Genomic DNA, 21,292 nt, shown 5'->3' on the forward strand with positions numbered 1-21,292 from the left:
CTCCTGTTATTTTAGGATGTGGATGTAGAGACTTTTAATCCCCTTTTCTCCTTTTTGTAAACCGTAAAAAGCGACTCTTGTAATGAAGCGGCCGATCTCTGAAGCAGCTCTGGGTAATTAAACCTGAATAACGCTCTTACTTCAGTTCCGCTAATGCTCCTGGCCTTTTTTGCTTTGTTGGCCGTGTCCCTAAGTGCCCTCCGTGTCCACCCTGGTCAGCTCTGCCCAGTGTCGGCCCTTTTTCTGTTGCTTGGTAATTCCTCTCTCAAATACAATCTGCTAAAATCCCTGGTTAATTTGTTTCTGCTCCTTCCCCGTGTGCGGTGTGTGAGGCCTGCCCAGGGTATATGCCTCTAAACTCCTCCATTTCTGCTGCATAGTAAGAAGACTTGGCATCCTGCTAGAAATTATTTCTGGAATGGTGGGTTAGAATGTGATGCCATATTTTTCTCAACTCTTATATAATGCATTTTTTTATTTGCACATTATGAACTTTTCCTGAATTAAGCGTCACATAAAATCTAAGGCTACATTCACATCACAATTTAGCTTCATGTTCTGGGGTATATTTGGGAGATTTTCATGATGCATACCCCCAACGTGCCTAAAAGTGTGTTATTGCTATACAATCAGGAGGTATATATGTACTAGCATATCGTTTTTTTGTTTTTGTTTGCAAAATGCTCCTGCAAAAATATTAACTTCTATAGAATTTTGGTATACACCAATTTAACAAGGGAGCCTATAGGCATTTTGTGCAATATGCCAACCCAAACATAAATTTAAAACATGGTGTTAACAGAGTCTGATATGATGTTATTTGTAAAACCTTCTCGTTTTAGTTTCTGGTCTCCGGCAGCAGGAAACTACAGGACATTGCATATACAAAATGGTGGGAAATCTTGTTAAATTTCTTTGCAAAGTTGCTTCAAGGGTAATTAGTTTTTGACATATTCACAGGGTCTCAAATCTGTGACCCACACCTTTTAGGAAAATAGGGGTCTAGTTATCCCCTGTACTAATTGCCCAGTGCCGTGCTCTCCGAATTCTGCAGTGAAGTGGTCGCCACACTTGTGCTGAGCTTTTTTCTCTGATAGGACTTGCTCTCCTGACCTTGGCTTATATACCACAGTCTGTGAGGCTACGTTCACACTTAAAGAAGCATTTCCATCAAAGTTTTTATTTTCTATATTGCAGTCATACTATACAGCACTATGTACTTACAATTGCTCATTTTGCCTTTCTACCCAGCTATTTCTTCCCTTTTCCCTGCTCTCTGTTGAAACATGAAGTCCCTTGTCCCCTACATTTATCATTCCGCTCTTCAGCTCCTGACCCAGCTGTTCCCTCCTCCCCCTACCAGGGACTTTTGCAGTGACTGATGACTCATGCAGGGAAAATTTACCTCCTGTTTCTACATAGAGTTTAGGATTCAGCTAGCCAGTTTTTTATCACGTGATGTCGTAGACCTAATGGGAAAGAGAAGAATTAGCTGGGTAGAAGGGTAAAATGAGCAATTGTAAGTACACAGTGCTATATAATATGATGACTGCAATATAGTAAGAGGATAAAAGTTTTGATGGGAGGAGGGCTTCTATAAGGAAAATACAGCTAAAGATGCGCTGTGTGTTGCAGTACCACTATAGTGCTTGAGATTTGCAGCATGTTATTTTATGCTGTGGATGACTGTGCTAATATCGCCGTTTTTAATGCTAAGGGTGAAATATGCAGCTAACCTGCATCACCTTCACAATGTTATTGGCCGCGCCAAGTATCACTCCGGGACCTTCGCAGTTGGCAATTCTCAGTAAATCTTTTTCCTTGACATTTTATCCTGGGACCCAATTCAGATGTCGGTGATTTTTTATGACACTCAAATCGCCCGACTGATTTTTATTAGTGTCTTTTGTTCTGAGTTTCATCAACGTTTGGTCAGTGCTTCCGTTTTTACCATCCTTGTTTTTCTTGTATCAAAAATTAAATATGTTCGGACAGCACACGGATGACTGTGTCCGTGAAAAATCACTGACAGCTCACACAGACTTTTATGGGTAATTTTTACTTTGTGATTCGGATCAAAAACGGACATTTACATTTTTTTGCGGACTTGTGAACAATCACATAGAGTGATTATGTTGGTTACTACCGCAATTCGCCTTAAAAAAAGAAAACGTATTAAGGAATTGTTTTACCCCTCTTCTTCTGTGTTCTATTACTTACAAAGAAAAAATACTTTTTTTTTTTTTTTTACCGTTCATAAACTGCTGCAAATATTTGATCGTAATCAACAAGTAAGGAGAAAACACAAGCTGATGATTGCACTTATCAGGTATGACTGCTAGTGATGAGCGAGTATGTTCAAGCGAGTACCGAGTATCTTCAGCGTGCTCAGTGATATGTTTGAATCACGCCCATGTGCATGATTTGCGACTGTCTGACAGCTTTAATACATGTGAGGAATGCTTGTTTCTTTCGCATTCCTCACATGTATTAAAGCTATCAAACCTTCGCAAATCATGCACATGGGAGTGATTCAAACATATCACCGAGTATGCTGAAGATACTCTGTACTCGCCCGAGTTTTTCGCCGAAAGAGTTAATCGAACACACTCGCTCATCACTAATGACGGCGTATCAGTCACTCATCCATGTGGACTGAAGAAGATTTACTTTTTTATTTTGGTCAGGATGATGAAATATTATGAGCATTGATCAACACTGGTTTCTGAGCAATTAATCTCTTGAGATTAAATGGTGATGGACTTCTTTGTAGTTTTAGCAGGAAATGCATAGGAAAAACTGCTGCTTTAACATTTCTTAAATGGGCGATGGTTAACCTTCGCCCGTGTACAGAATGGAAAGGTCCGATACACAAGCTGCTTTGAAATTCAAAGTTGACATTGGAAACCTTGTAGAGTAACCTCATTTCCTTGTAGAATTAAATGTATTAATGAACCGAGGTTCATTAGTTCAGCTTCTTGTTATTATTGAACGGCTTCATAAAAACCTTTTGCACAAGTCTGCAGGTGTCATAAATGACGCATCGCTTCCCGTGTGGAATTTGATCGGAGTCTTCTGCACGGGAATCAATATCTCTTTTGTTTGCTTAGCCAATTTGACCAATGTGACTTTGTAGAGACAGATCAATAATGGTCTTCATCACTTAAGTTACGCTAGTTATGTGTTGCGGGTAAATATGTTTTGTCTATGAGGCAAGGCATAGGAATATGTTGAGTGCAATAAAGGCACAGATGCAGTGTTTTTTTTTTTTTTTTTTTAAATATCAGTTATGACGTTTTCAAACTGAAAAATACACTGTACCTTGCCCTGCAACTAAAGGGGGTTGCCTTAAACTCTTCAATAGGAAATATTGTAGCGTTACTGTAAAAACAAACAATTTACTATTTATTAAACTCCTCTCCATTCTCAAAATGTGAAGGATTTTTTTAAAAATTTTTACTATTTACTGCTGGTTTCCTACGGTGCCAGCCAACTTTGCAGACTATTAGGGTGGCCGGTCTTCTATGTAAAGTAGGTGTGTAGCGCTTAGCGTATGTGCACATGACTTCTTCTTTTTAAGGCGGATTCTACCTGGAACCTGCCTGAAAAACCGCCGCATAGAGTGAACACAATGCAAAGCAATAGAAAAGTAACACTGCTGTGGACTTATTCCGCTTTACTTGTTTTAACCGCTTCCAAAACAGTGAAGCAGTGAAAAGACTTATAATGGTCATTCTTCCATACGAAGCCTTTTAATAACTTATTAAAAATATCCTATTAGGGAATATATAAAAAACATCAACAACACTACCGCCAATTCTAAAAGTGCTTTTTGGATTTAACCCATAGGCATAAAAACACACAATGCATATACTAAAGACTAGGAACAATCTCACTAGTATGTCCGCAGACAATCCTGTTCCCAGGGCTCACGTACGGTTATGACACGTGAGCCCAATCAACGCTGGTGTCACTGTCCCCGTATATGGACGTATAAGTAATCATGAGGAAGTGAGCGACCGGCTGCGGCTCTAATTCCACTTCCTTACATATACATCCGAAGGCGAGGACAGTGCCGCCAGCGTTGATTGGGCGCCTGGCTCTCATATCATAATGACATGTGAGCCCCGGGAATGTGAGTGTGGACACCGCTGGATCGGCGCCTACATGGGTGGCGAGTATAAGTGTTTTTATTTTCACGGGGGCAAACGCTCAGATCGAGAAGGAGTTGTCCTAGTAGTGGACTACCCCTTTTCTAGATGATGTGTGCACATACCCTTGCATGCTCTTTGCTACATAGCTGGAAAGTGATGCTCTGACGCTGTCCTAATCTAGAGCATAATCCTGGCCAGCAGCGCAACCATCCGTCTGGCCGTAACGGTCAGCTATCAGGAGCAGATCACCCTTGGTAAGCTGGAAGCATGGAGGCAGGAGAGCGGTGTGCTTCAGTAGACAGAACATGGGTCAAACCCCTTTAAATGATATATAGAATTTTAAAAAGGAACAGCTCATTTTACTTTCTTATATCACAATTGCACTTTTTTAATATAGTATTTTTTTATATACAGGTAAAGTGATAATGTGCTAATGAGCGCTGAGTAGTCAAGTGGGTGTTCACACTGTGCAGAATAGTCATGCTGACAGGTGTCCAAGTTTTTCTTTCACCTTTGATTAATTGACATCTTACATCCTCTGTGGTCACCACTGGACTCCTCCAAATCTTGCACATACATTTTTTTCCTTGTACTCTTTGGAGGGGTGTACTATTATAAAGCTGGGCACAGTACACCATGCTGCACTGTGCACACCCAAAGAGTATAAGGCCATGGTGCATGCGTAAGATTTGGGGACTACAGCTACCAGGGGGTGTAAATTTAAGTCTAGAGTAGACCCTGGCCAACATGACTCTGCTATACATCAAGAACACCCACTTGACTCTTGAACAGGTCATCAGTATACAGTGTACTGAATTTACTGACGTGGGGCATGGTTGGAAAAATTGAAGTTATATGTAACAGTATAGTGGTGGCTGATCTGACATTCCCTTAAATTTACATAAAAGGTTACTTATTTTGCAAATGCATTGCATTGCTTATCTTGTTCTTATCAGAGTTTACAGCCTGTGTATAGTCCAGAATGTCACATTCATGGTTCTGCATGTTCAGGGCTGACATTGCTCATCGATATGGGGATTTTCTTTCTGGGAAGTACATGCAATTGTATCAGAGTATAAATGAGTGTGTGGTAATGTGTTGGGCAATCAGCTAAGAATAAGTGATAGGAGAGATAATCTGCTCCTCTATGCTGACAAAGGGGTGTTCCATTTCATGAAAAAAAAAATCTTCCTCTATTGTAATAAATGTTGATGAATGATGACTCCAAACATATATTGTCTGGGGCACTATGTGCTGTATGTTAATCCCAGACAAATTTCCCAATAGCAAATAAATAAAAATGTTCCTCATAGTGCCAGGAAACCTATACAATTATGAATACGTTAAAAGTTGCTTACAATTGCAAAACTTTGGATATGGTGGATCTGTCACCAGTTTTCACAATACAAACAGAATACATGGAAGGCTGTTCTCCAAAGGCTTTGCCAGTATGAAAATATCAAACGCCACTTGGTAGGTTCAGCGATTCTTTTCCGCCACTGCCCCCTAACTTTAATAGGCTGCATCAGTAACATCAGGACTACAGTGCTAAGTGACCATTGCAGCGAATTACTTGACTCTGGGTTTTCTGCGGTCTACATTGGTATGACAGAGCACAATGATTGACTGCAGTTGTCATTTGTGCTTTATTCTTGACATGATCGCTGTAGCCTGTCAACATAGACTAGGGGGAGTGGCGGAGAGACATCGCTGGATCTACAGAGGGGGACTTTTGCAATGTTTATTTCTACACTGGGATAGCCTTTAGAGGATTGAAATCAGAAAATACCTTTAATAAATAGATATTAGACCTTTAAAAATCAATGACAGTATAATGCTTTTTAAGTGTAATATCAATGTCATTGTCATACGTTTGGGTTCGAACCCCTGAATCTATGCTTTGTGGTTGGCTTCTCTGTCTGCCGTGCCACAAGCAGATACACCTTTTTCTCCAGGTGTCTAGTTTGTCACCTTGCTGCTGTCTTTTTAGGGTAACAGGTGTTTTCATTTGCTCATTTGTCTGCCCAATCACCTTTCGGGTGCAGCTTTATATTCTCTCCCCCTGCTGGTATTTCCTGCTGATGATGGTCTCATTTGGATGTCCAGCCAAACTGCTATAGCTTGTCAGTGAAAGACCAGCTAGGGATTATCTCTTTGCTGTTTATGTTCTTTTCTCTGCACCTATCTTCTGTTTCTTTTTAGGAAATAAGCTGCAAATTTTATAACAGTACATACTTAATCCTTTATGTTGTATTTCATAGTTTGTTTTACTCACTCTGGGATCTCTCTATTTCAGCACACTTTCTCTTCTGTAAGTAACTTGCACTCTGCTCTGCTCTGTGGTTCTTTAAGAGCAACGAGAAGAGCTCGATGGCCTTTCAGGCAGCATAGGTCCGAGTTACCATAGTCTAGTCTGTGTGGTTAGGGCTTTCTTCGCTCACGCAGGAACCACTAGGGACTGTGGGGTCAGGATCCCTAGTCTGTACAGGAACCGGCAGGGTCAGTTGCAGTTTAGTTTACCTATTTTCTCAAGTGAGCTGCTACACTATCATAACAGTCATCTGATGTCTCCTGATTGACATCTTCAGTGTCCCTCCTTCCTGCTGAGAGCTCGCACTGTTCAGTACAAGCTGCAGCTGTCAGTCAGGCTGGGCGGGCAGTGATTAAATACACTTGGACTTATGAACACTCTCACTCTTTTGCTGCACTCATAAAATGCTCATTCTAATGTTGGGCTCATACAACTATTTTGGTATAGTTTTTCAAAGTAATTATACCAGTTTCATCCATTCTATGACCTTTGTTTAACGCATAAAATTTGGTGACCGATACACTTTACTAACTGGGAAAGAAATAGTAAAAGACTCTTTAAAAGTATAACAGAAGGTTGTACGTGCCTTAACATTGTGGTCATAAAATATGTACAAGAAATTTCAAAAACTGCAGTGATCGACAGGTGATTAACATCCATATGCTTCTGATTATCTAGTCCCGTTAGATGTAATATTTAATGTGCCTTTGCTGTTGAGGTGAAATGTGCATTTTGCTTAATACTAGTTTCTTTTATGTTACAGGATCAGTTCGATAATTTAGAGAAACACACACAATGGGGATTAGACTTCCTGGACAAGTATGCAAAATTTGTTAAAGAAAGATTAGAAATCGAGCAGAACTATGCAAAACAGCTTAGGTAAGTGCTGGCCTCTCTGTAATCATTTAGCTACATGGAAAATTCAATGAAATGTTACAAACTTTAACAATTTACTCTTCAAGATTATTTTTTAGGTGTGTTGAGGTTTGTGCTGGGGCTGAAGTGCACCTGGTCATGGAGCGTAGCAGGACGTTCACACTTCTGTTTGGTCATTCTGTTGGTCTGTTCAGTCTATAGCAACAGACAAAAATAACTCCTGTCCAAAATGGATGTATGACTGAGGCAAACGGAAGCAGAGTGGACCCATTGATTTATTACGGGATCCGTGTGGGTGCCTTCGTTTTTAAAATGGAAGAAAAAGCGCAGCATATATATATATGCAATTAAGAAGATATATGGTAGATATAGATGTCTGTATAGAGATCTCTATACATGGAGAGGGAGACAGGCACAGAGAGAGATATCTATCTCTATCCCTCCTTGATTGCTGTAGTTCTTGGATTCTCTAGTATTGCATATCTGGCCCATTGTCTTCTCTGCTGGATTTAATTTGGGGTTTTATCAACCCTTCTTTTTATTTATGTAGACTGTCATGTAGCATAGCCAGGGAGTATTTTACTAGTTTAGTGCACATCCCTGAAATGTTCCGTTATAGCATTAATGCTCTTCTTCCTGCCTTCACCCTTATTGACCCTGACATTTTCCTCTTCAATTGTTCCTCTTCACCTCTCGCAATCCTTGTAGAAAGCAACTTTTAATTTGCTGAAATTGAGTGAGTTTAGAAATGACTGTTTTCAGTAGTCTGGAATGTCACATGAGTAGTATGTAATTCCTGGGGGCTGCTTGGTGAACTCCACCGTGTCATCTGGTCCGAAGACACCAAATGAGGACAGATTAGATCAGCAATGAATATTACGGCTGCTGCACTTACAGATTTATGTTTTGAAAAGCTTTATTTTATGACTGTAAATTCATACTCCTTAAGGCTATGTTCACTCATCATGTTTTTTTTGGCATCGCAAATCCTGATCTCTGGCAGGTTTTGCTGCGTTTTTTGTTGCGTATTTTTTCACCGTCCTTCCGTCTCTATTTATGCATGTACATAAAGTCCTGTGAAAAAAAAAGAATTCCATTCTATTTAGCCATCAAAAACGCTGTAAAAAAGTTACCTGTGTTTTTGTGCATTTTTTTTCACCACCCATTACTTCCTATGGGTGAAAAACCACTGAAAGTGACATGCCCAACCAAGGTACAAAATACGCAGCCAAAAAAACAAACATGATGTGTGGACAGAAAATTCTGGTTCTGGTTTCTCATAGACTTTCTTGCTACTGCAAAACACTGCTGAAAATTTGCATAAAAATTTGCAGCAAAAAACGCTGAAAAAAACATAATGTGTGCACACAGCTTAAGTCTCATTTTTAGCTTTCGCCTGATAAATGTCTAAACACATTACTATTCACTGCCTTTTATGTAATGGTTAATAGCAGCGTTTCTCAGTGTTTTTAAGCAAAGTTTCGCCAAGTTGAAAAAAAATAAAAAATCAGTGAAGCCTTGGAGATCACCCATAATAACCCGCTGAGAACGGTGATTGGCTGCAGAGGTCATGTAACTGGAGCCGTGAGTCATACCGTTTCAGTCACCTAACCGCTGCAGCCAGTTATGTGCTGTAAACGCTTGACATACACTGGCTGCAGCAATCATGTGTCCTCATGGCTAAATAAGGCATAAAATATGTTTTTGTAGATACGGCAAAGCAGTCAGAGCTCAGCTTTTATTTCTGTTCTTGGAGGAGCGAAAATTGTGCAGTAATTTAATTGGAATTAACTTGAAATTTGGACCTATTGGTGGTGGTAGTAATTGGATGGGTGTTTTTTTTTTTCTCTTAATATGTTAATATGTATTTGAATATCTAAGGAATTGGCAAATGGAACAAGGAAAGCACAATACATAGGGTGTCCAGACTAGGGAAGTGATAAGAGGTCACCTGGTGCAGTTGTGTGAGACATAAGAGTTAAACTGTATCAAACAGGGGTGGCATATCAACTGGTTTGCATATCCAGTGTGGTAATTTGGGTAGTTTGGAGATACCGGGTGTGTGTTTTCGATCAAAGAGTCAGAACCGTGAAAAAGTATTGGTAGTGCTGTTTTTTCCCCTCCCCCCATGACAGCACACCTTGAGAGAGAGGATCCGCCCCACCAAGGACAGGAAACCGTCTGAAATAAAAGGGCGGTACCTCTCCCTCGCTTCAGTTGGTTTCCTGTCCTTGATGGGGAACCTGTCTGGAAGAAAGAAGACTTACCTGGGGCTGTCCCGGTGTGGAAGAGCGGGCACTGGCCTGTGCACCGGGTTCAGTATCCCAGAAGCGCCGTCCGCAGCTTCCCCTGGGGTCTCTGCGCCGAGCGGGGCGCACGCGGTGAGGCAGGCTCTGTCCTCCCGGAGACAGCGGCGCCGTCCTCCCCCTGCAGTGTGGAACGCTTCCAGGTGTGACGCGCCTGACGTCACGGCGCAGGGCACGCTGGGAGCGGCGCACTGGGTGACGTCAGGAGGCGGCGCCGATCCAAGATGGCGGCGCCCATCGGAGCGTCCCAGGCCAGTTTTTTATTTTTTATTTATTTATTTTTTTTTTATTTTTTTTTTTTCAACGGAGCTCCGGCCTGAGGAAGGGTAAGGGCCCACAGACCGGAGGAGGCTGGATGGCCCTATATTTAAGGGGGGGGAGCTATCCTGGAAGCGTGGTGCGCTTCTGAGACATGGCTGATCCAGATAGCCAGGAGCAGCAGCAGCTTACCCCCCCACCTCAGCAACAGGCCCTGTTTATTCAGGGGAAGCTGAGGCATTTTCAGTTTGCTGCCCTACCCTTTGGCCTCTCCATTGCCCCGAGAATATTTACGAAACTAATAGCAGAAGTGACAGCCTTCCTACGGATCAAGAATGTAGTGATCGTGCCATATTTAGACGACTTCTTGATAATAGGGAAAACAGAAGCCCACTGCTCCAGTCAGCTCCTAGTGGTCACGGAAGTGTTGCATCAGCTGGGGTGGCTAGTAAATTTCCAAAAATCAAGACTAACCCCCTCCAGGACTCAGACCTTTCTGGGTCTAATCCTAGACTCTCGTCGCCAAACCTGCTTCCTCCCAGAGGACAAAATCTGCAGGTTGATTGCATTAGTCTCGAAGGCCATTCAAGCTCCAGAGATGTCTCTGAGAGAGGCAATGTCCCTCCTGGGTTCTATGACTGCCTGTCTCCCAGCAGTAATGTGGGCCCAGGGGCATATGAGGCGGCTTCAGTGGGAGGTCCTGTCAACACAGAGGTCCTGCAACGGGCATTTAGAAGGCAGGCTCTCTCTCTCCCCACAAGTAGTAGATTCCCTTTCGTGGTGGACAGTCAGGGGAAATCTAACCGCAGGCGTTCAATGGTCCAGACCAGTAGATCGGGTAATTACGACCGACGCAAGCAGTTCCGGATGGGGGGGGTCATTTGGCAGAACTCGCAATACAGGGTCACTGGGCTTACCACGAGGGGGGAGCATCCTCAAACTTAAAGGCGCTTTGGGCCATAGAAAGATCCCTCAGGACCTTCCTCCCTCACATCCAAAATCACCATGTCCAGGTCAGGTCCGACAACCGGACAGCAGTAGCCTATGTGAATCACCAAGGAGGGACAAGGTCACGCCCTCTGATGGTGGTGGCAGACAGGATCCTTGGTCTAGCAGAGCGAAACCTCCTATCCCTCAGCGCCCTTCACATAAAGGGGATAGAAAACGTGAAAGCAGATTTTCTAAGCCGCCATACCCTAAGACAGGGGGAGTGGGGGTTGAACCCGGAGGTCTTCCATCAGATTGTCCAGTTATGGGGGCAGCCAGACATAGACCTGTTCGCCACAAGGGCAAACAGAAAGGTGCAGAGATTTTGCTCCCTAAATCCGGCAGAAAATCCCCATGCCGTAGATGCCCTCCAGATTCCTTGGGGGTTCAGGAAGGCCTATGCCTCTCCGCCATTAGTGATGATTCCAGTAGTGGTGAGGAAGATCCGGGAGGAAGGCGCCAGGGTGATTTTGATAGCCCCTTTTTGGCCCAAGAGGCCTTGGTTCTCTCTGCTTCGGCTAATGTCGGTGTCAGATCCCTGGATTCTACCAGAGAGGCCGGACCTTCTCATGCAGGGACCAGTATTCCATGCCCAGGCCAGGGGGTTCCATCTTTCGGCATGGAATTTGAGAGGTCGCTATTGAGTAGCAAGGGGTTTTCACCAGGCTTAGTTTCTACTTTATTGGGGAGCAGAAAACCAATTACAACTAAGATTTATAGCAGGGTTTGGGGTAAATTCCTAGAGTTTATAGATATCCCGCTATCGAGCAAAACTCCGATCAGAGGGATCCTGGAATTTCTGCAAAAGGGGCGGGATCTGGGTCTAGCTACAGGGACCCTTAAGGTTCAAGTTTCAGCTTTGGGAGCACTCTACAATTGTAATCTGGCTGGGAATAGGTGGATCTCGAGGTTTATCAAGTCCTGTGCCAGAGCAGGACTGGTTAGATCCTTGGGTGTTCCTCCTTGGGACCTGAACTTAGTCTTGAACGCTCTTACTAGTGAACCATTTGAACCTCTACACAATGTTTCTCCAAAAATTCTCACCCTTAAGACCGTCCTCCTAGTGGCCTTAACGTCAGCCCGTAGGGTGGGTGATCTGCAGGCCCTTTCGGTTAATCCTCCTTACACACAAATCTTTGAGGATAGGGTCACCTTGCGGCCAGATCCAGCATACCTTCCCAAGGTGGTATCTAGATTTCACCGTAGTCAGGAGATTGTGCTACCCTCGTTCTGCAGCAATCCCAAGAACCCAGGGGAAGTCAGGTTCCATAGCCTAGATGTTAGGAGGTCCCTGCTACAGTACATTCACATGACTAGTCTGTGGAGGAAAGACGGTTCTCTGTTCCTGGCCTTTCAAGGGTGTAGGAAAGGTCACGGGGTGTCCAAGGGTACCATCTCTAGGTGGCTCAGGGAGGCCATTTGCTTAGCCTATACGTCCACAGGGGTTCCAGCCCCGGACAATGTGAGGGCTCATTCCACCAGAGCCGTTGCAACCTCCTGGGCAGAGAGAGTAGACGTCTCGATCGAGCAGATATGTAGGGCTGCTACTTGGTCTACACCATCCACCTTCTTTAAGCACTATCGGTTGGATCTATCCTCTTCTGATCTCACCTTTGGGAGAAGGGTACTTCAGGCGGTGGTCCCTCCCTAGGGTGCTCATAAATTCTCCAAAATTCTCTCAAGGTGTGCTGTCATGGGGGAGGGGAAAACACCAAGGTTACTTACCGGCAGCCGGTTTTTCCTGAGCCCATGACAGCACCCGTAGTTTCCCCCCCTTATTTTTTCTATGTTTCTCACACCCTGGTGTGCACTGTTTGGGGTGGTGTGTATATGTATATTGTGGTGTTGGTTATGTGCCTAACCTGTTTAGGGAGGTCCTCTCAATGCTCTGTAAACAACTGAAGCGAGGGAGAGGTGCCGCCCTTTTATTTCAGACGGTTTCCTGTCCTTGGTGGGGCGGATCCTCTCTCTCAAGGTGTGCTGTCATGGGCTCAGGAAAAACCGGCTACCGGTAAGTAACCTTGGTGTATTCTCTGCAAGTTTCGAAGTATTCCACCTTCTTCAGGAGATCTGTGGTTCTCTTGAAGAAGTTGGAGTACTTCGAAACACAGAGAATAAACCGCACTACCAGTACTTTTGCCTGATTCTGACTTCACAGTCGGATACACCCCAGCAGAGCAGATCATCCGCTATCTCCAAACTACCCATATTTGAATATCTAGGCAGATTCATCGTAAGTTGTCTCCCAGCTTTCCCCTAAATGAGTATACTTTAGCAGAAAAGGACGACTGGAGTGCAGTGACTGGTGAGAGAGGTTTCTGCAGTAAAATATACTTTTTTTTCATTTAATCACAAGAATAAAATCCAATCCTATGAATAAGTACGAAGGTTTCATTCCTTACAATTTGCGTTTTTATTTTCGGCTTTGTACTCCTATAACCATATGTCTTTCACTAATGACGGTAGAAAAACATTATGCTTGAATTTACATAGGAAATATTTTCAGTATTGTTTAAACATCTGCTTGTTAGAGCCCAGAAAAACAACAAAAAAACAGTTTACAGTAAATCTACTACACGATGAAGAGCTGAGTCCTCAATGCAGTATTAACCAGCGGTATCATGGTGCTTACCTGATCTGCATTCTGATTGCGGCACGGCCTTTCAGTGTTTGTAGCTTTTTAATTAAAGGTGACAGCGGTTTACTCCGTGCTGTAGAAATTGTCTTTGTGCGGTGGGGAAACCCAGATTTCGTCTTTTCACCCTTCTTGTGTATTCATTGTCACAATATTTTGGCTTTTAAATAATTGGTGCAAAGTTTCAATGTTGTATTGCAATAATATATGTAGGTCTTAACACTTAAAGGGGCAGTGATCTTTATTTTTCCATGTTTGAATACTTCTCTCAGGCAGGGAGGATTATTTATGCAATGCAGTAAAAAAGAAAAATAGACGTGTCTACAACCAAATTCCTGCGCAAGAAATATAGTGGCCGAATCTAATTGTTTGCACTTGTTTTTGGGAGCCGGACCTTTTGTTCTGAAAAATAGCATGGCTGCTCTTGCTGAATGTGTTTTTTAGGGCTTCCATAGCGTGAGACCTGTCAATAAGGCCTAATTCAGACATCTGTTTTTACATACTTGTTCCATCTGTGATTTTTACAGATAGCAACCAAACCTGGTGTATCCACCAGACTTCTGCACAACACAACTGATGGTCCCAACCCCATTTATAAGGCAAGAAATCCCACTTATTAAACCTGACTGGGCACACCTGTGAAGTGAAAACCATTTCCGGTGACTACCTCTTGAAGCTCATCAAGAGAATGCCAAGAGTGTGCAAAGCAGTCATCAAAGCAAAAGGTGGCTACTTTGAAGAACCTAGAATATAAGACATATTTTCAGTTGTTTCACACTTTTTTGTTAAGTATATAATTCCACATGTGTTAATTCATAGTTTTGATGCCTTCAGTGTGAATGTACAATTTTCATAGTCATGAAAATACAGAAAAATCTTTAAATGAGAAGGTGTGTCCAAACGTTTGGTCTGTACTGTATATATATATTTATATATATTTTTCTGGTTAGCCAATAAAGGTATCACTCCGAGAATACTTTTGTCATTTTTGGGCATAGAAGTATTTACATCGATTTTTCTGGCTAACACGGTACCACAATATAATTTTGTATTGTATATCATTACTCTTCAGGACTAAGTGGTGACCCGATCCCTAGCCACAAGCTCGGCTACAAACAAGTCTTCTGTTTTGAGCACAGCACAGGGCAGTGTGATTTAGTGCTGTGTGTAAAAGGGGGCTGACTGCTCGCTTCAATAACTAATTCTGCCCCCTTTCCTGTCTATGCATTGCCTGTAACAGAGAAGGGGGCTGGCTTATTGGTAGCATTTGCTCAACAAATCTGCTTTGGTTTTGCGACTATGAATTTTGCTTCAGCTTATCATATACCCGGAATGTTCGTTCACTTTTGGTATCGGTGAGACAATGAGGCAGAGCATAAAGTTTGCACGTTTCTAGCTGCAGTGGAAAGGTTCAGTATTCTGCTATTATATCAATTGCTACAAATGGCACAGAATGTTAATTAGGATGGAGACTGCTGGGTATAAAGTCTGTAGTAAACATATGCTCTCGTGTTTTCCTTCCCTCTCGCTGAGGTTGTGGAGGATGTGCTGAAGGAAAACAATGTTTATAAATGACTTGTGGCTGCTGGAGGTAGGAGGTGGACGTGAGCTCATTCTGCGGCCTTTCCGCTTTACCCCAGGCTCTGCAGTCTATAAATTCTAATCCTTTACGCCTTCTGTGGTTTATTAGCCGTACTATGATGGAAGGAGTTATTTAGAACATGGAAATATCTTCTCCAGGCTTAGCGAGCATGATGAAACCTTAGATAAGTGTATCGGTGGCCTGAACAGGTTTCGTAACTTTTTGTTCCAACGATTGAGGAAGGGCCGTTAAAGTTACGAGATAGACATGATCCTCCATTCTTTTGCTCTTTAAAACTGACTCTTGATCCCCTTTGTAGCCCAACTTTTCCAAACAAATAGGGGACATTGTGCATTCACTCAGCTGCTGCCACTATACCTTTTTAGGTCACACACCCCATCAATTCCTTTGCGCATTTAAAGCACACCTATTTATGTAATGCGCCACTCCAGTGTGTTTTTGTTTTTTTAGCGCTGCAATGATGCCACTGATGTAAGTTCCCTCACCCGAGTATTATACTCGCCTGCTGTTCTCTTAAAGGGATTGTTCACTACTTGAACAACCCCCTCTTGAGCGAAATGTTTGGCCCCAATAAAATAAAAAAATCTTATTCTCCCCTCCGGCGCTGGCGCCGTTCCTGCGGTGTCGACACTCGTAGTCCCCGTGGCCTCCATGCCGTTGTTGTGACAGGTGACGCAAGCACCCAATCATCACTGTCCCCGCCTCCTGTCGAATTGAACATGAAGAGAAAGTCAGAAATCAGCTGATCTTAGACTTCCTCTTCATGATCGATTTGTCAGAAGGCGGGGGACAGTGACGCCAGTGATGTGACAGGTGACGCCGGTGTCCTAACGGGGGCCCTAGGGACTACGAGTGTTTACACCGCTGGACCAGCTCTGGAGGTGAGAATAAGATTTTTTATGTTATCAGGACCAAACATTTCGCTCAAGAGGGGGTTGTCCAAGTAGTGGACAACTTCTTTAAGTTGTTCCCAGTGTTGCTCCGGTCCTGCGCCGCCAACTTGTGACCACAACTTTTGACTGATTGGAAGTCTTGAGAGCCTCGTTCTGGCCCTCATACACTTGCATTGAGTTGTGACTTCAGGCTCGCTCAGCAAACAGTGGAGCGATTCGGCGGGTCACAAACTGCTGGAGATCAACCAGAGCGGCGCCGGGAACAGATGAAGATGGCGGCTGATAACTTTCATACTAAGTGCACTGAACTTGGATGATGGCACCTCTTTAGGGGTATGATAAAAACAAAACACTGGAGTGGTGCTTTTAAAGTATAACTTTTCCGAATTATCTGTCTTGTGTGCACATAAAGAATAGCAGCATTTCTGGCCATTATATGACTGGTATCCTGCTTTTCACTGGTTTTCCCCTTTGTAGTCTCTCTCTCAAATTTTCAGCTTTCTCTGAGCTGGTGGATGAAGATTATCTGCTGTAATAATCTTTTTATTTTTATAGCGCCAACATATTCCGCAGTGCTTTTACAATTCAGACAATTTACAGACATTATTGGCACTGTCCCCATTGGGGCTCACAATCTACATTCCCTATCAGTATGTCTTTGGAGTGTGGGAGGAAACCGGAGAACCCGGAGGAAACCCACCCAAACACGGGGAGAACATACAAACTCCTTGCAGATGTTGTCCCCCAGTGCTGCAAGGCTGCAGTGCTAATGACGTGCCCCCTGGGCCGTGTGTGCCGTGTGTGTGTGGGGATACCCGGAACCGGACCCGTTGCGGATGCTGGGGGTTGTAGTCCTTGCGTAGCGGGGACCCGGTCCCGTGGCTCAGGGTGGTCAACCGAAATGGCAGTCTATTTATAGGGTTTTGTGATTAAATGTCCGACTACGCCACCCGTGGATTGCGGTCAGAGTGAACCGCCGCTGCAGGGCAGACCGCTGAGGCTGGTGTTGTGGGTGCAGCAGAGGATAGTATAACTCCCCACGGGAGGAGTATAGCCTCAGGGCTGCAAGTGGAGATGTTGGGGGTGATGGTGCGCGGGAGCAGCAGTAACGACACCGAGTCCTGTAATGCAGTCCAGGGTATTTACTCACAGTTCTTTATCCACGTTACTACAGCTGGTCATAACGTCCCTCGTCGCACTGTGCTCACCAGGTGAGGGGCTCGGCCTACTCCTAGATAACTTTGGAGCGTTTCGCAGGACCCCCTTTGTGTATCCTTTGTCTGGCCTGTCATACCCCGCCAGTGACCTCGCTTCTGTCCGGCTGCCTTGGGCCTTCTCTGGTAAACCTTGGCGCCAGTTTCCCTGACCCTATATGGTGCCTTCCTAGCGGGTGTAGCGAGGGGCTGCGCCACGTGAAATGTCACAGCCTCCGGTTTCTAGCTGAGGGTAGTTCCCCGCCTCCACTAGTTTCGGGGACCGGTCTCCCCCTTTGGCCTGACGCCCCTGTGCAGGTAGATTCGGGCGTGCGGTGGCGACTCGCCGGTCCACACCCCTGGGGTCCCTTTTTTCCTTGTTCCTGGAGCCTCCTCCGCTCCTCTTCCTTCCTTCTTCCTCCAGGCCCCGGCCTCACGCTCAGGCCTGCCTGCGGAGCAGAGCCCATGCAGAGCCTCTGCTCCCACCTCCTGCTCCCTCTTCTTCTCTGTCTGAACTGAACCCTGATCTAAGATGGGGCCCATCTTTTATACCTCCCTCTAGGTGCACCCAGGAACTGCCCCCTCCCTCCTAAGCACTACAGGGTCCCCCCTTCCTCGGTGTTCCCTCCCCCCACTCCAGCCAGGGACAGGGACTGTCGTGCTCTACTTGGAGCATATTGGTCACCCTGCCCCCCTGAAATGTGGTGTAATGCATGCAGGTGTCGGGGTCCTGATCCACACTCCATCCTTACCTGGAAGTGAGATATCGCACATCTGGATGAGATGCAACACCTCTGTAGCGGCCGAACCCTCAGGGCGCTACACTAACCACTGAGCCACCGTGCTGCTGTGATGTCCCCTGTAAATAGCGCACACAATGAATGATTCCTGCTCCTCTTTCTATGTAACTTACACAGACCGAAGCTGCAACAGTATAAAGGACGTTACACTGAAGTACAGTATATTTGCTAGGAGCTGCAGCACTATCTGCCTGTGTCTCTGGCCTGTTCATGGCCTTCAATATGCTTTATAACCAGACTCCTCACTTTTCTGGCTGTCAGACTTACGTTGAACAAATTTGAGCTGTTTTTTTTTTTTTGTTGTTGTTCTGAATAGGGGTTGTTTTGAGGAGATTAGGTGAGAAGAAGCTCACAAATGGAGAAAGAAGCAGAGTTCTCTTATATTTATTACAACGTTCTTTATCACTAGTATTGATTTTATGCACAGTTTATTGAAAGTACAGTAATAATTTAAGGAATTCTCTGTTGTTGATTTGAGTCTCATTTCTGCTTATTTGGAGATTGGTGATCCCGCTGGCTGCCACAAGTGACCAGGCATATGTTTTGGCTTTCTCCAATCTCTTGTATGGGCATCACAGCACCAGGAGAGCAGCAAAAACTTAATTTTTGTTTTTTCCCCAAATTATGAAAACTTAAAATAGACAGTCTATATTTGTTCAGGAAACTAAAAAGCTTCAAAATGTTGCAATGAAAAAAAGTTTGCGCTTTGCGTAACATTGTTTGTTGTAGAGACAAGACCATAGATTTGTCTTAACATGCCCCTGCCCTTTACCTGTAGAAACATCACAGTAAGAATGGTTGAAGCTCATTTGCAAACTTTAAAGCCTGCTTGTCATTTCACCCAAAACCAGAAGAGAACGATGGTCCTTATGCCCTCATCCCCCACAACAGGTTAAAGCGGCTTGTGGTACACATAAAGCAGACGACTATGTTCAGGAGCTGTCCAGAATCTCATGCACTGTGAGGTCAGTTTCGCAGATCTTGTATCATGGACCCAGTATGGACTGTCCAATGATCTCCTAAACTGAACTCAACTGCTGGATATATGCCCAAGAGGTTGTTGAGTTCAGATCAAAAGATTCTCGATCAGTTCAAGCATAGCTGTCTATACGCATACGGTGATGTATCCACCAGACTTCTGCACAACACAACTGATGGTCCCAACCCCATTTATAAGGCAAGAAATCCCACTTATTAAACCTGACAGGGCACACCTGTGAAGTGAAAACCATTTCCGTTGACTACCTCTTGAAGCTCATCAAGAGAATGCCAAGAGTGTGCAAAGCAGTCATCAAAGCAAAAGGTGGCTACTTTGAAGAACCTAGAATATAAGACATATTTTCAGTTGTTTCACACTATTTTGTTAAGTATATAATTCCACATGTGTTAATTCATAGTTTTGATGCCTTCAGTTTGAATGTACAATTTTCAAAGTCATGAAAATACAGAAAAATCTTTAAATGAGAAGGTGTGTCCAAACTTTTATCTGTACAGTGTATATAAGAAAACTGACAGATGTCTGAATGGGGCCAAAGTCTTTCTGAAATGACCATTTAATGCTACTACTTCTAAGCCCTACAGGGGCACTTTTGGAAAAACCCAGTTTATCCAAAACCGCTCAACACAACTTTGCTAATAGTTGTGCAATGATGCTTCTTTGCAGTTGACCGTTGCTAGTATCACCGCAGGATCGGACTACATAGTATTTGTTGCATTACCACGGAGACATATAGAGCTGTATACAAAAAACAAAATTTCTTATGGGATATTAAAAAATATAAATTTTTATCCTATAGAGGAAGATAAAATTATGAGTCAAAATCTGCATCTACTTTATGTCTCCATTTATATGCATGTACTTTAGTGACACAAATTGCATGTGTCAAAATGTCAGGTATAAGATTGTTAAAAGAAAAAATCCATGCTTTATAATTCATGCAATCAAAACAAGTGTTCCTCAGCCTTTAATGTTTAATAGGGTTACGCTCCGCTGCCAGCTCTGCGCCCATCACTTAGTAATGATATTGGCACATCTGTGACGATCTGTCTCTTGGGTCCCGCAGGAAGGTAAAGCAGGAAATAACCTGTTTGGAGGTTGTCAGGAGGATTGTTTCTTGAAGATCTGGATCAGACGCTCTTTTGAAAGCTCTTGGTTTGGTTGAGCACATAAAAACCTCTTTAATGAAGTCGTCGGGGATTTTCTGGTGACTGATTTGACAGCAGATATGGATCACTGTATGGTTAACTATAAACCTTACCAATCACTGCAAACGATAATAAATTGGTGGGATATTTCTATAGCCTGTCGTAAAGAAAAATCATTTGGATGTAGGATGCTGTGTAGTTATCTTGATTTTTCTTCATGACTAACTCTGTGACGATAACTATCACAGGTTATTACGGGGTGCATACAAGTTGTCAATCATTTTTTCCCGAACACCGTGAATAGCCTATACCTCAACTGTGTCCAGATTTCCTATTGCCCTACTGTACTGTCTGAAAGTGGCAGATCTTCCTCCGATCACTTTTATGAAGTGGGTAGCTCTGGGTTTACCTATTGTAGCAAAGCCAAGTAAGACTAGGTTAAATCCTAGCACTGCCGGTCTTGATTAGATGCACCTGACTAGCTTTGACTAAGAACCAGGGCCTGTGGTCAGTCTGCTGGACTGTTAGTCTGCTGGATGTTGAGCAGAGTTGAATGTGCTGCTGGTGAGTGACCAGTCAAAATGTGAGCTATAACTGGGAAAGACACATGCCAGGATCTCTCTCTAAATGTAGACTGCGTGAGTTGGGTAGGAAAGCTGAGCAGTCTGTGTGTTGGAGCTGTAGAGAACCGTGTGCATGGTGCAGTCTGTTCAGTGTGAACTGTGCCCGGAGTTGAATACTTCTGTTTGGCGCTGGAAGCTGCTGGAGATGGGCTGAAGGGGATACCCTGACTGGTAGGATCGTGCCTTTTTTGTGTTTGAAGTTTGCTCCGGAAGAACTGATCAGTTCGGGTGAGCCCGCACTGACATATGTGCCTTGCTAAATGACCTGTTTATTTGCTTTGATACCTTTTGTGCCCAGAAGAGGCTGTTTTTGGTTTTGAATTCCTTTGAGTTTTATGAAAACAATAAAACTGCACTTGTTTGGACCAAACAGCGTCGCCTGTATGAACACTACCTAATGGTGATGGGAGAGAGAATCCATACACTATTCTGATATTCTCCTGGTATAGCTTTTAGTTCACACACACATATATATATATATATATATATATATATATATATATATATA

General features: G+C 43.7%; 1 protein-coding gene across 4 annotated transcripts in view; it reads left to right on the plus strand.

Annotated features, from left to right (window-relative positions):
• The window catches only part of FNBP1L (formin binding protein 1 like), a 142,216-nt gene that overhangs the window by 66,965 nt on the left and 53,959 nt on the right, over nt 1-21,292 (plus strand). For 3 of the 4 annotated variants that reach the window (XM_073643214.1, XM_073643213.1, XM_073643215.1), the window contains exon 2: nt 7,229-7,344. The exons of the other annotated variant lie outside the window; for it this stretch is intronic. In XM_073643214.1, coding sequence (XP_073499315.1) covers nt 7,229-7,344 — 116 coding nt within the window. The remainder of the gene's footprint in view (nt 1-7,228; nt 7,345-21,292) is intronic. 4 annotated transcript variants of the gene reach the window in all.

Source organism: Phyllobates terribilis, unplaced genomic scaffold (assembly GCF_046119375.1).
Source record: "Phyllobates terribilis strain yellow unplaced genomic scaffold, ASM4611937v1 Scaffold_8__6_contigs__length_399053987, whole genome shotgun sequence".
Taxonomy (NCBI): Eukaryota; Metazoa; Chordata; class Amphibia; order Anura; family Dendrobatidae; genus Phyllobates; species Phyllobates terribilis.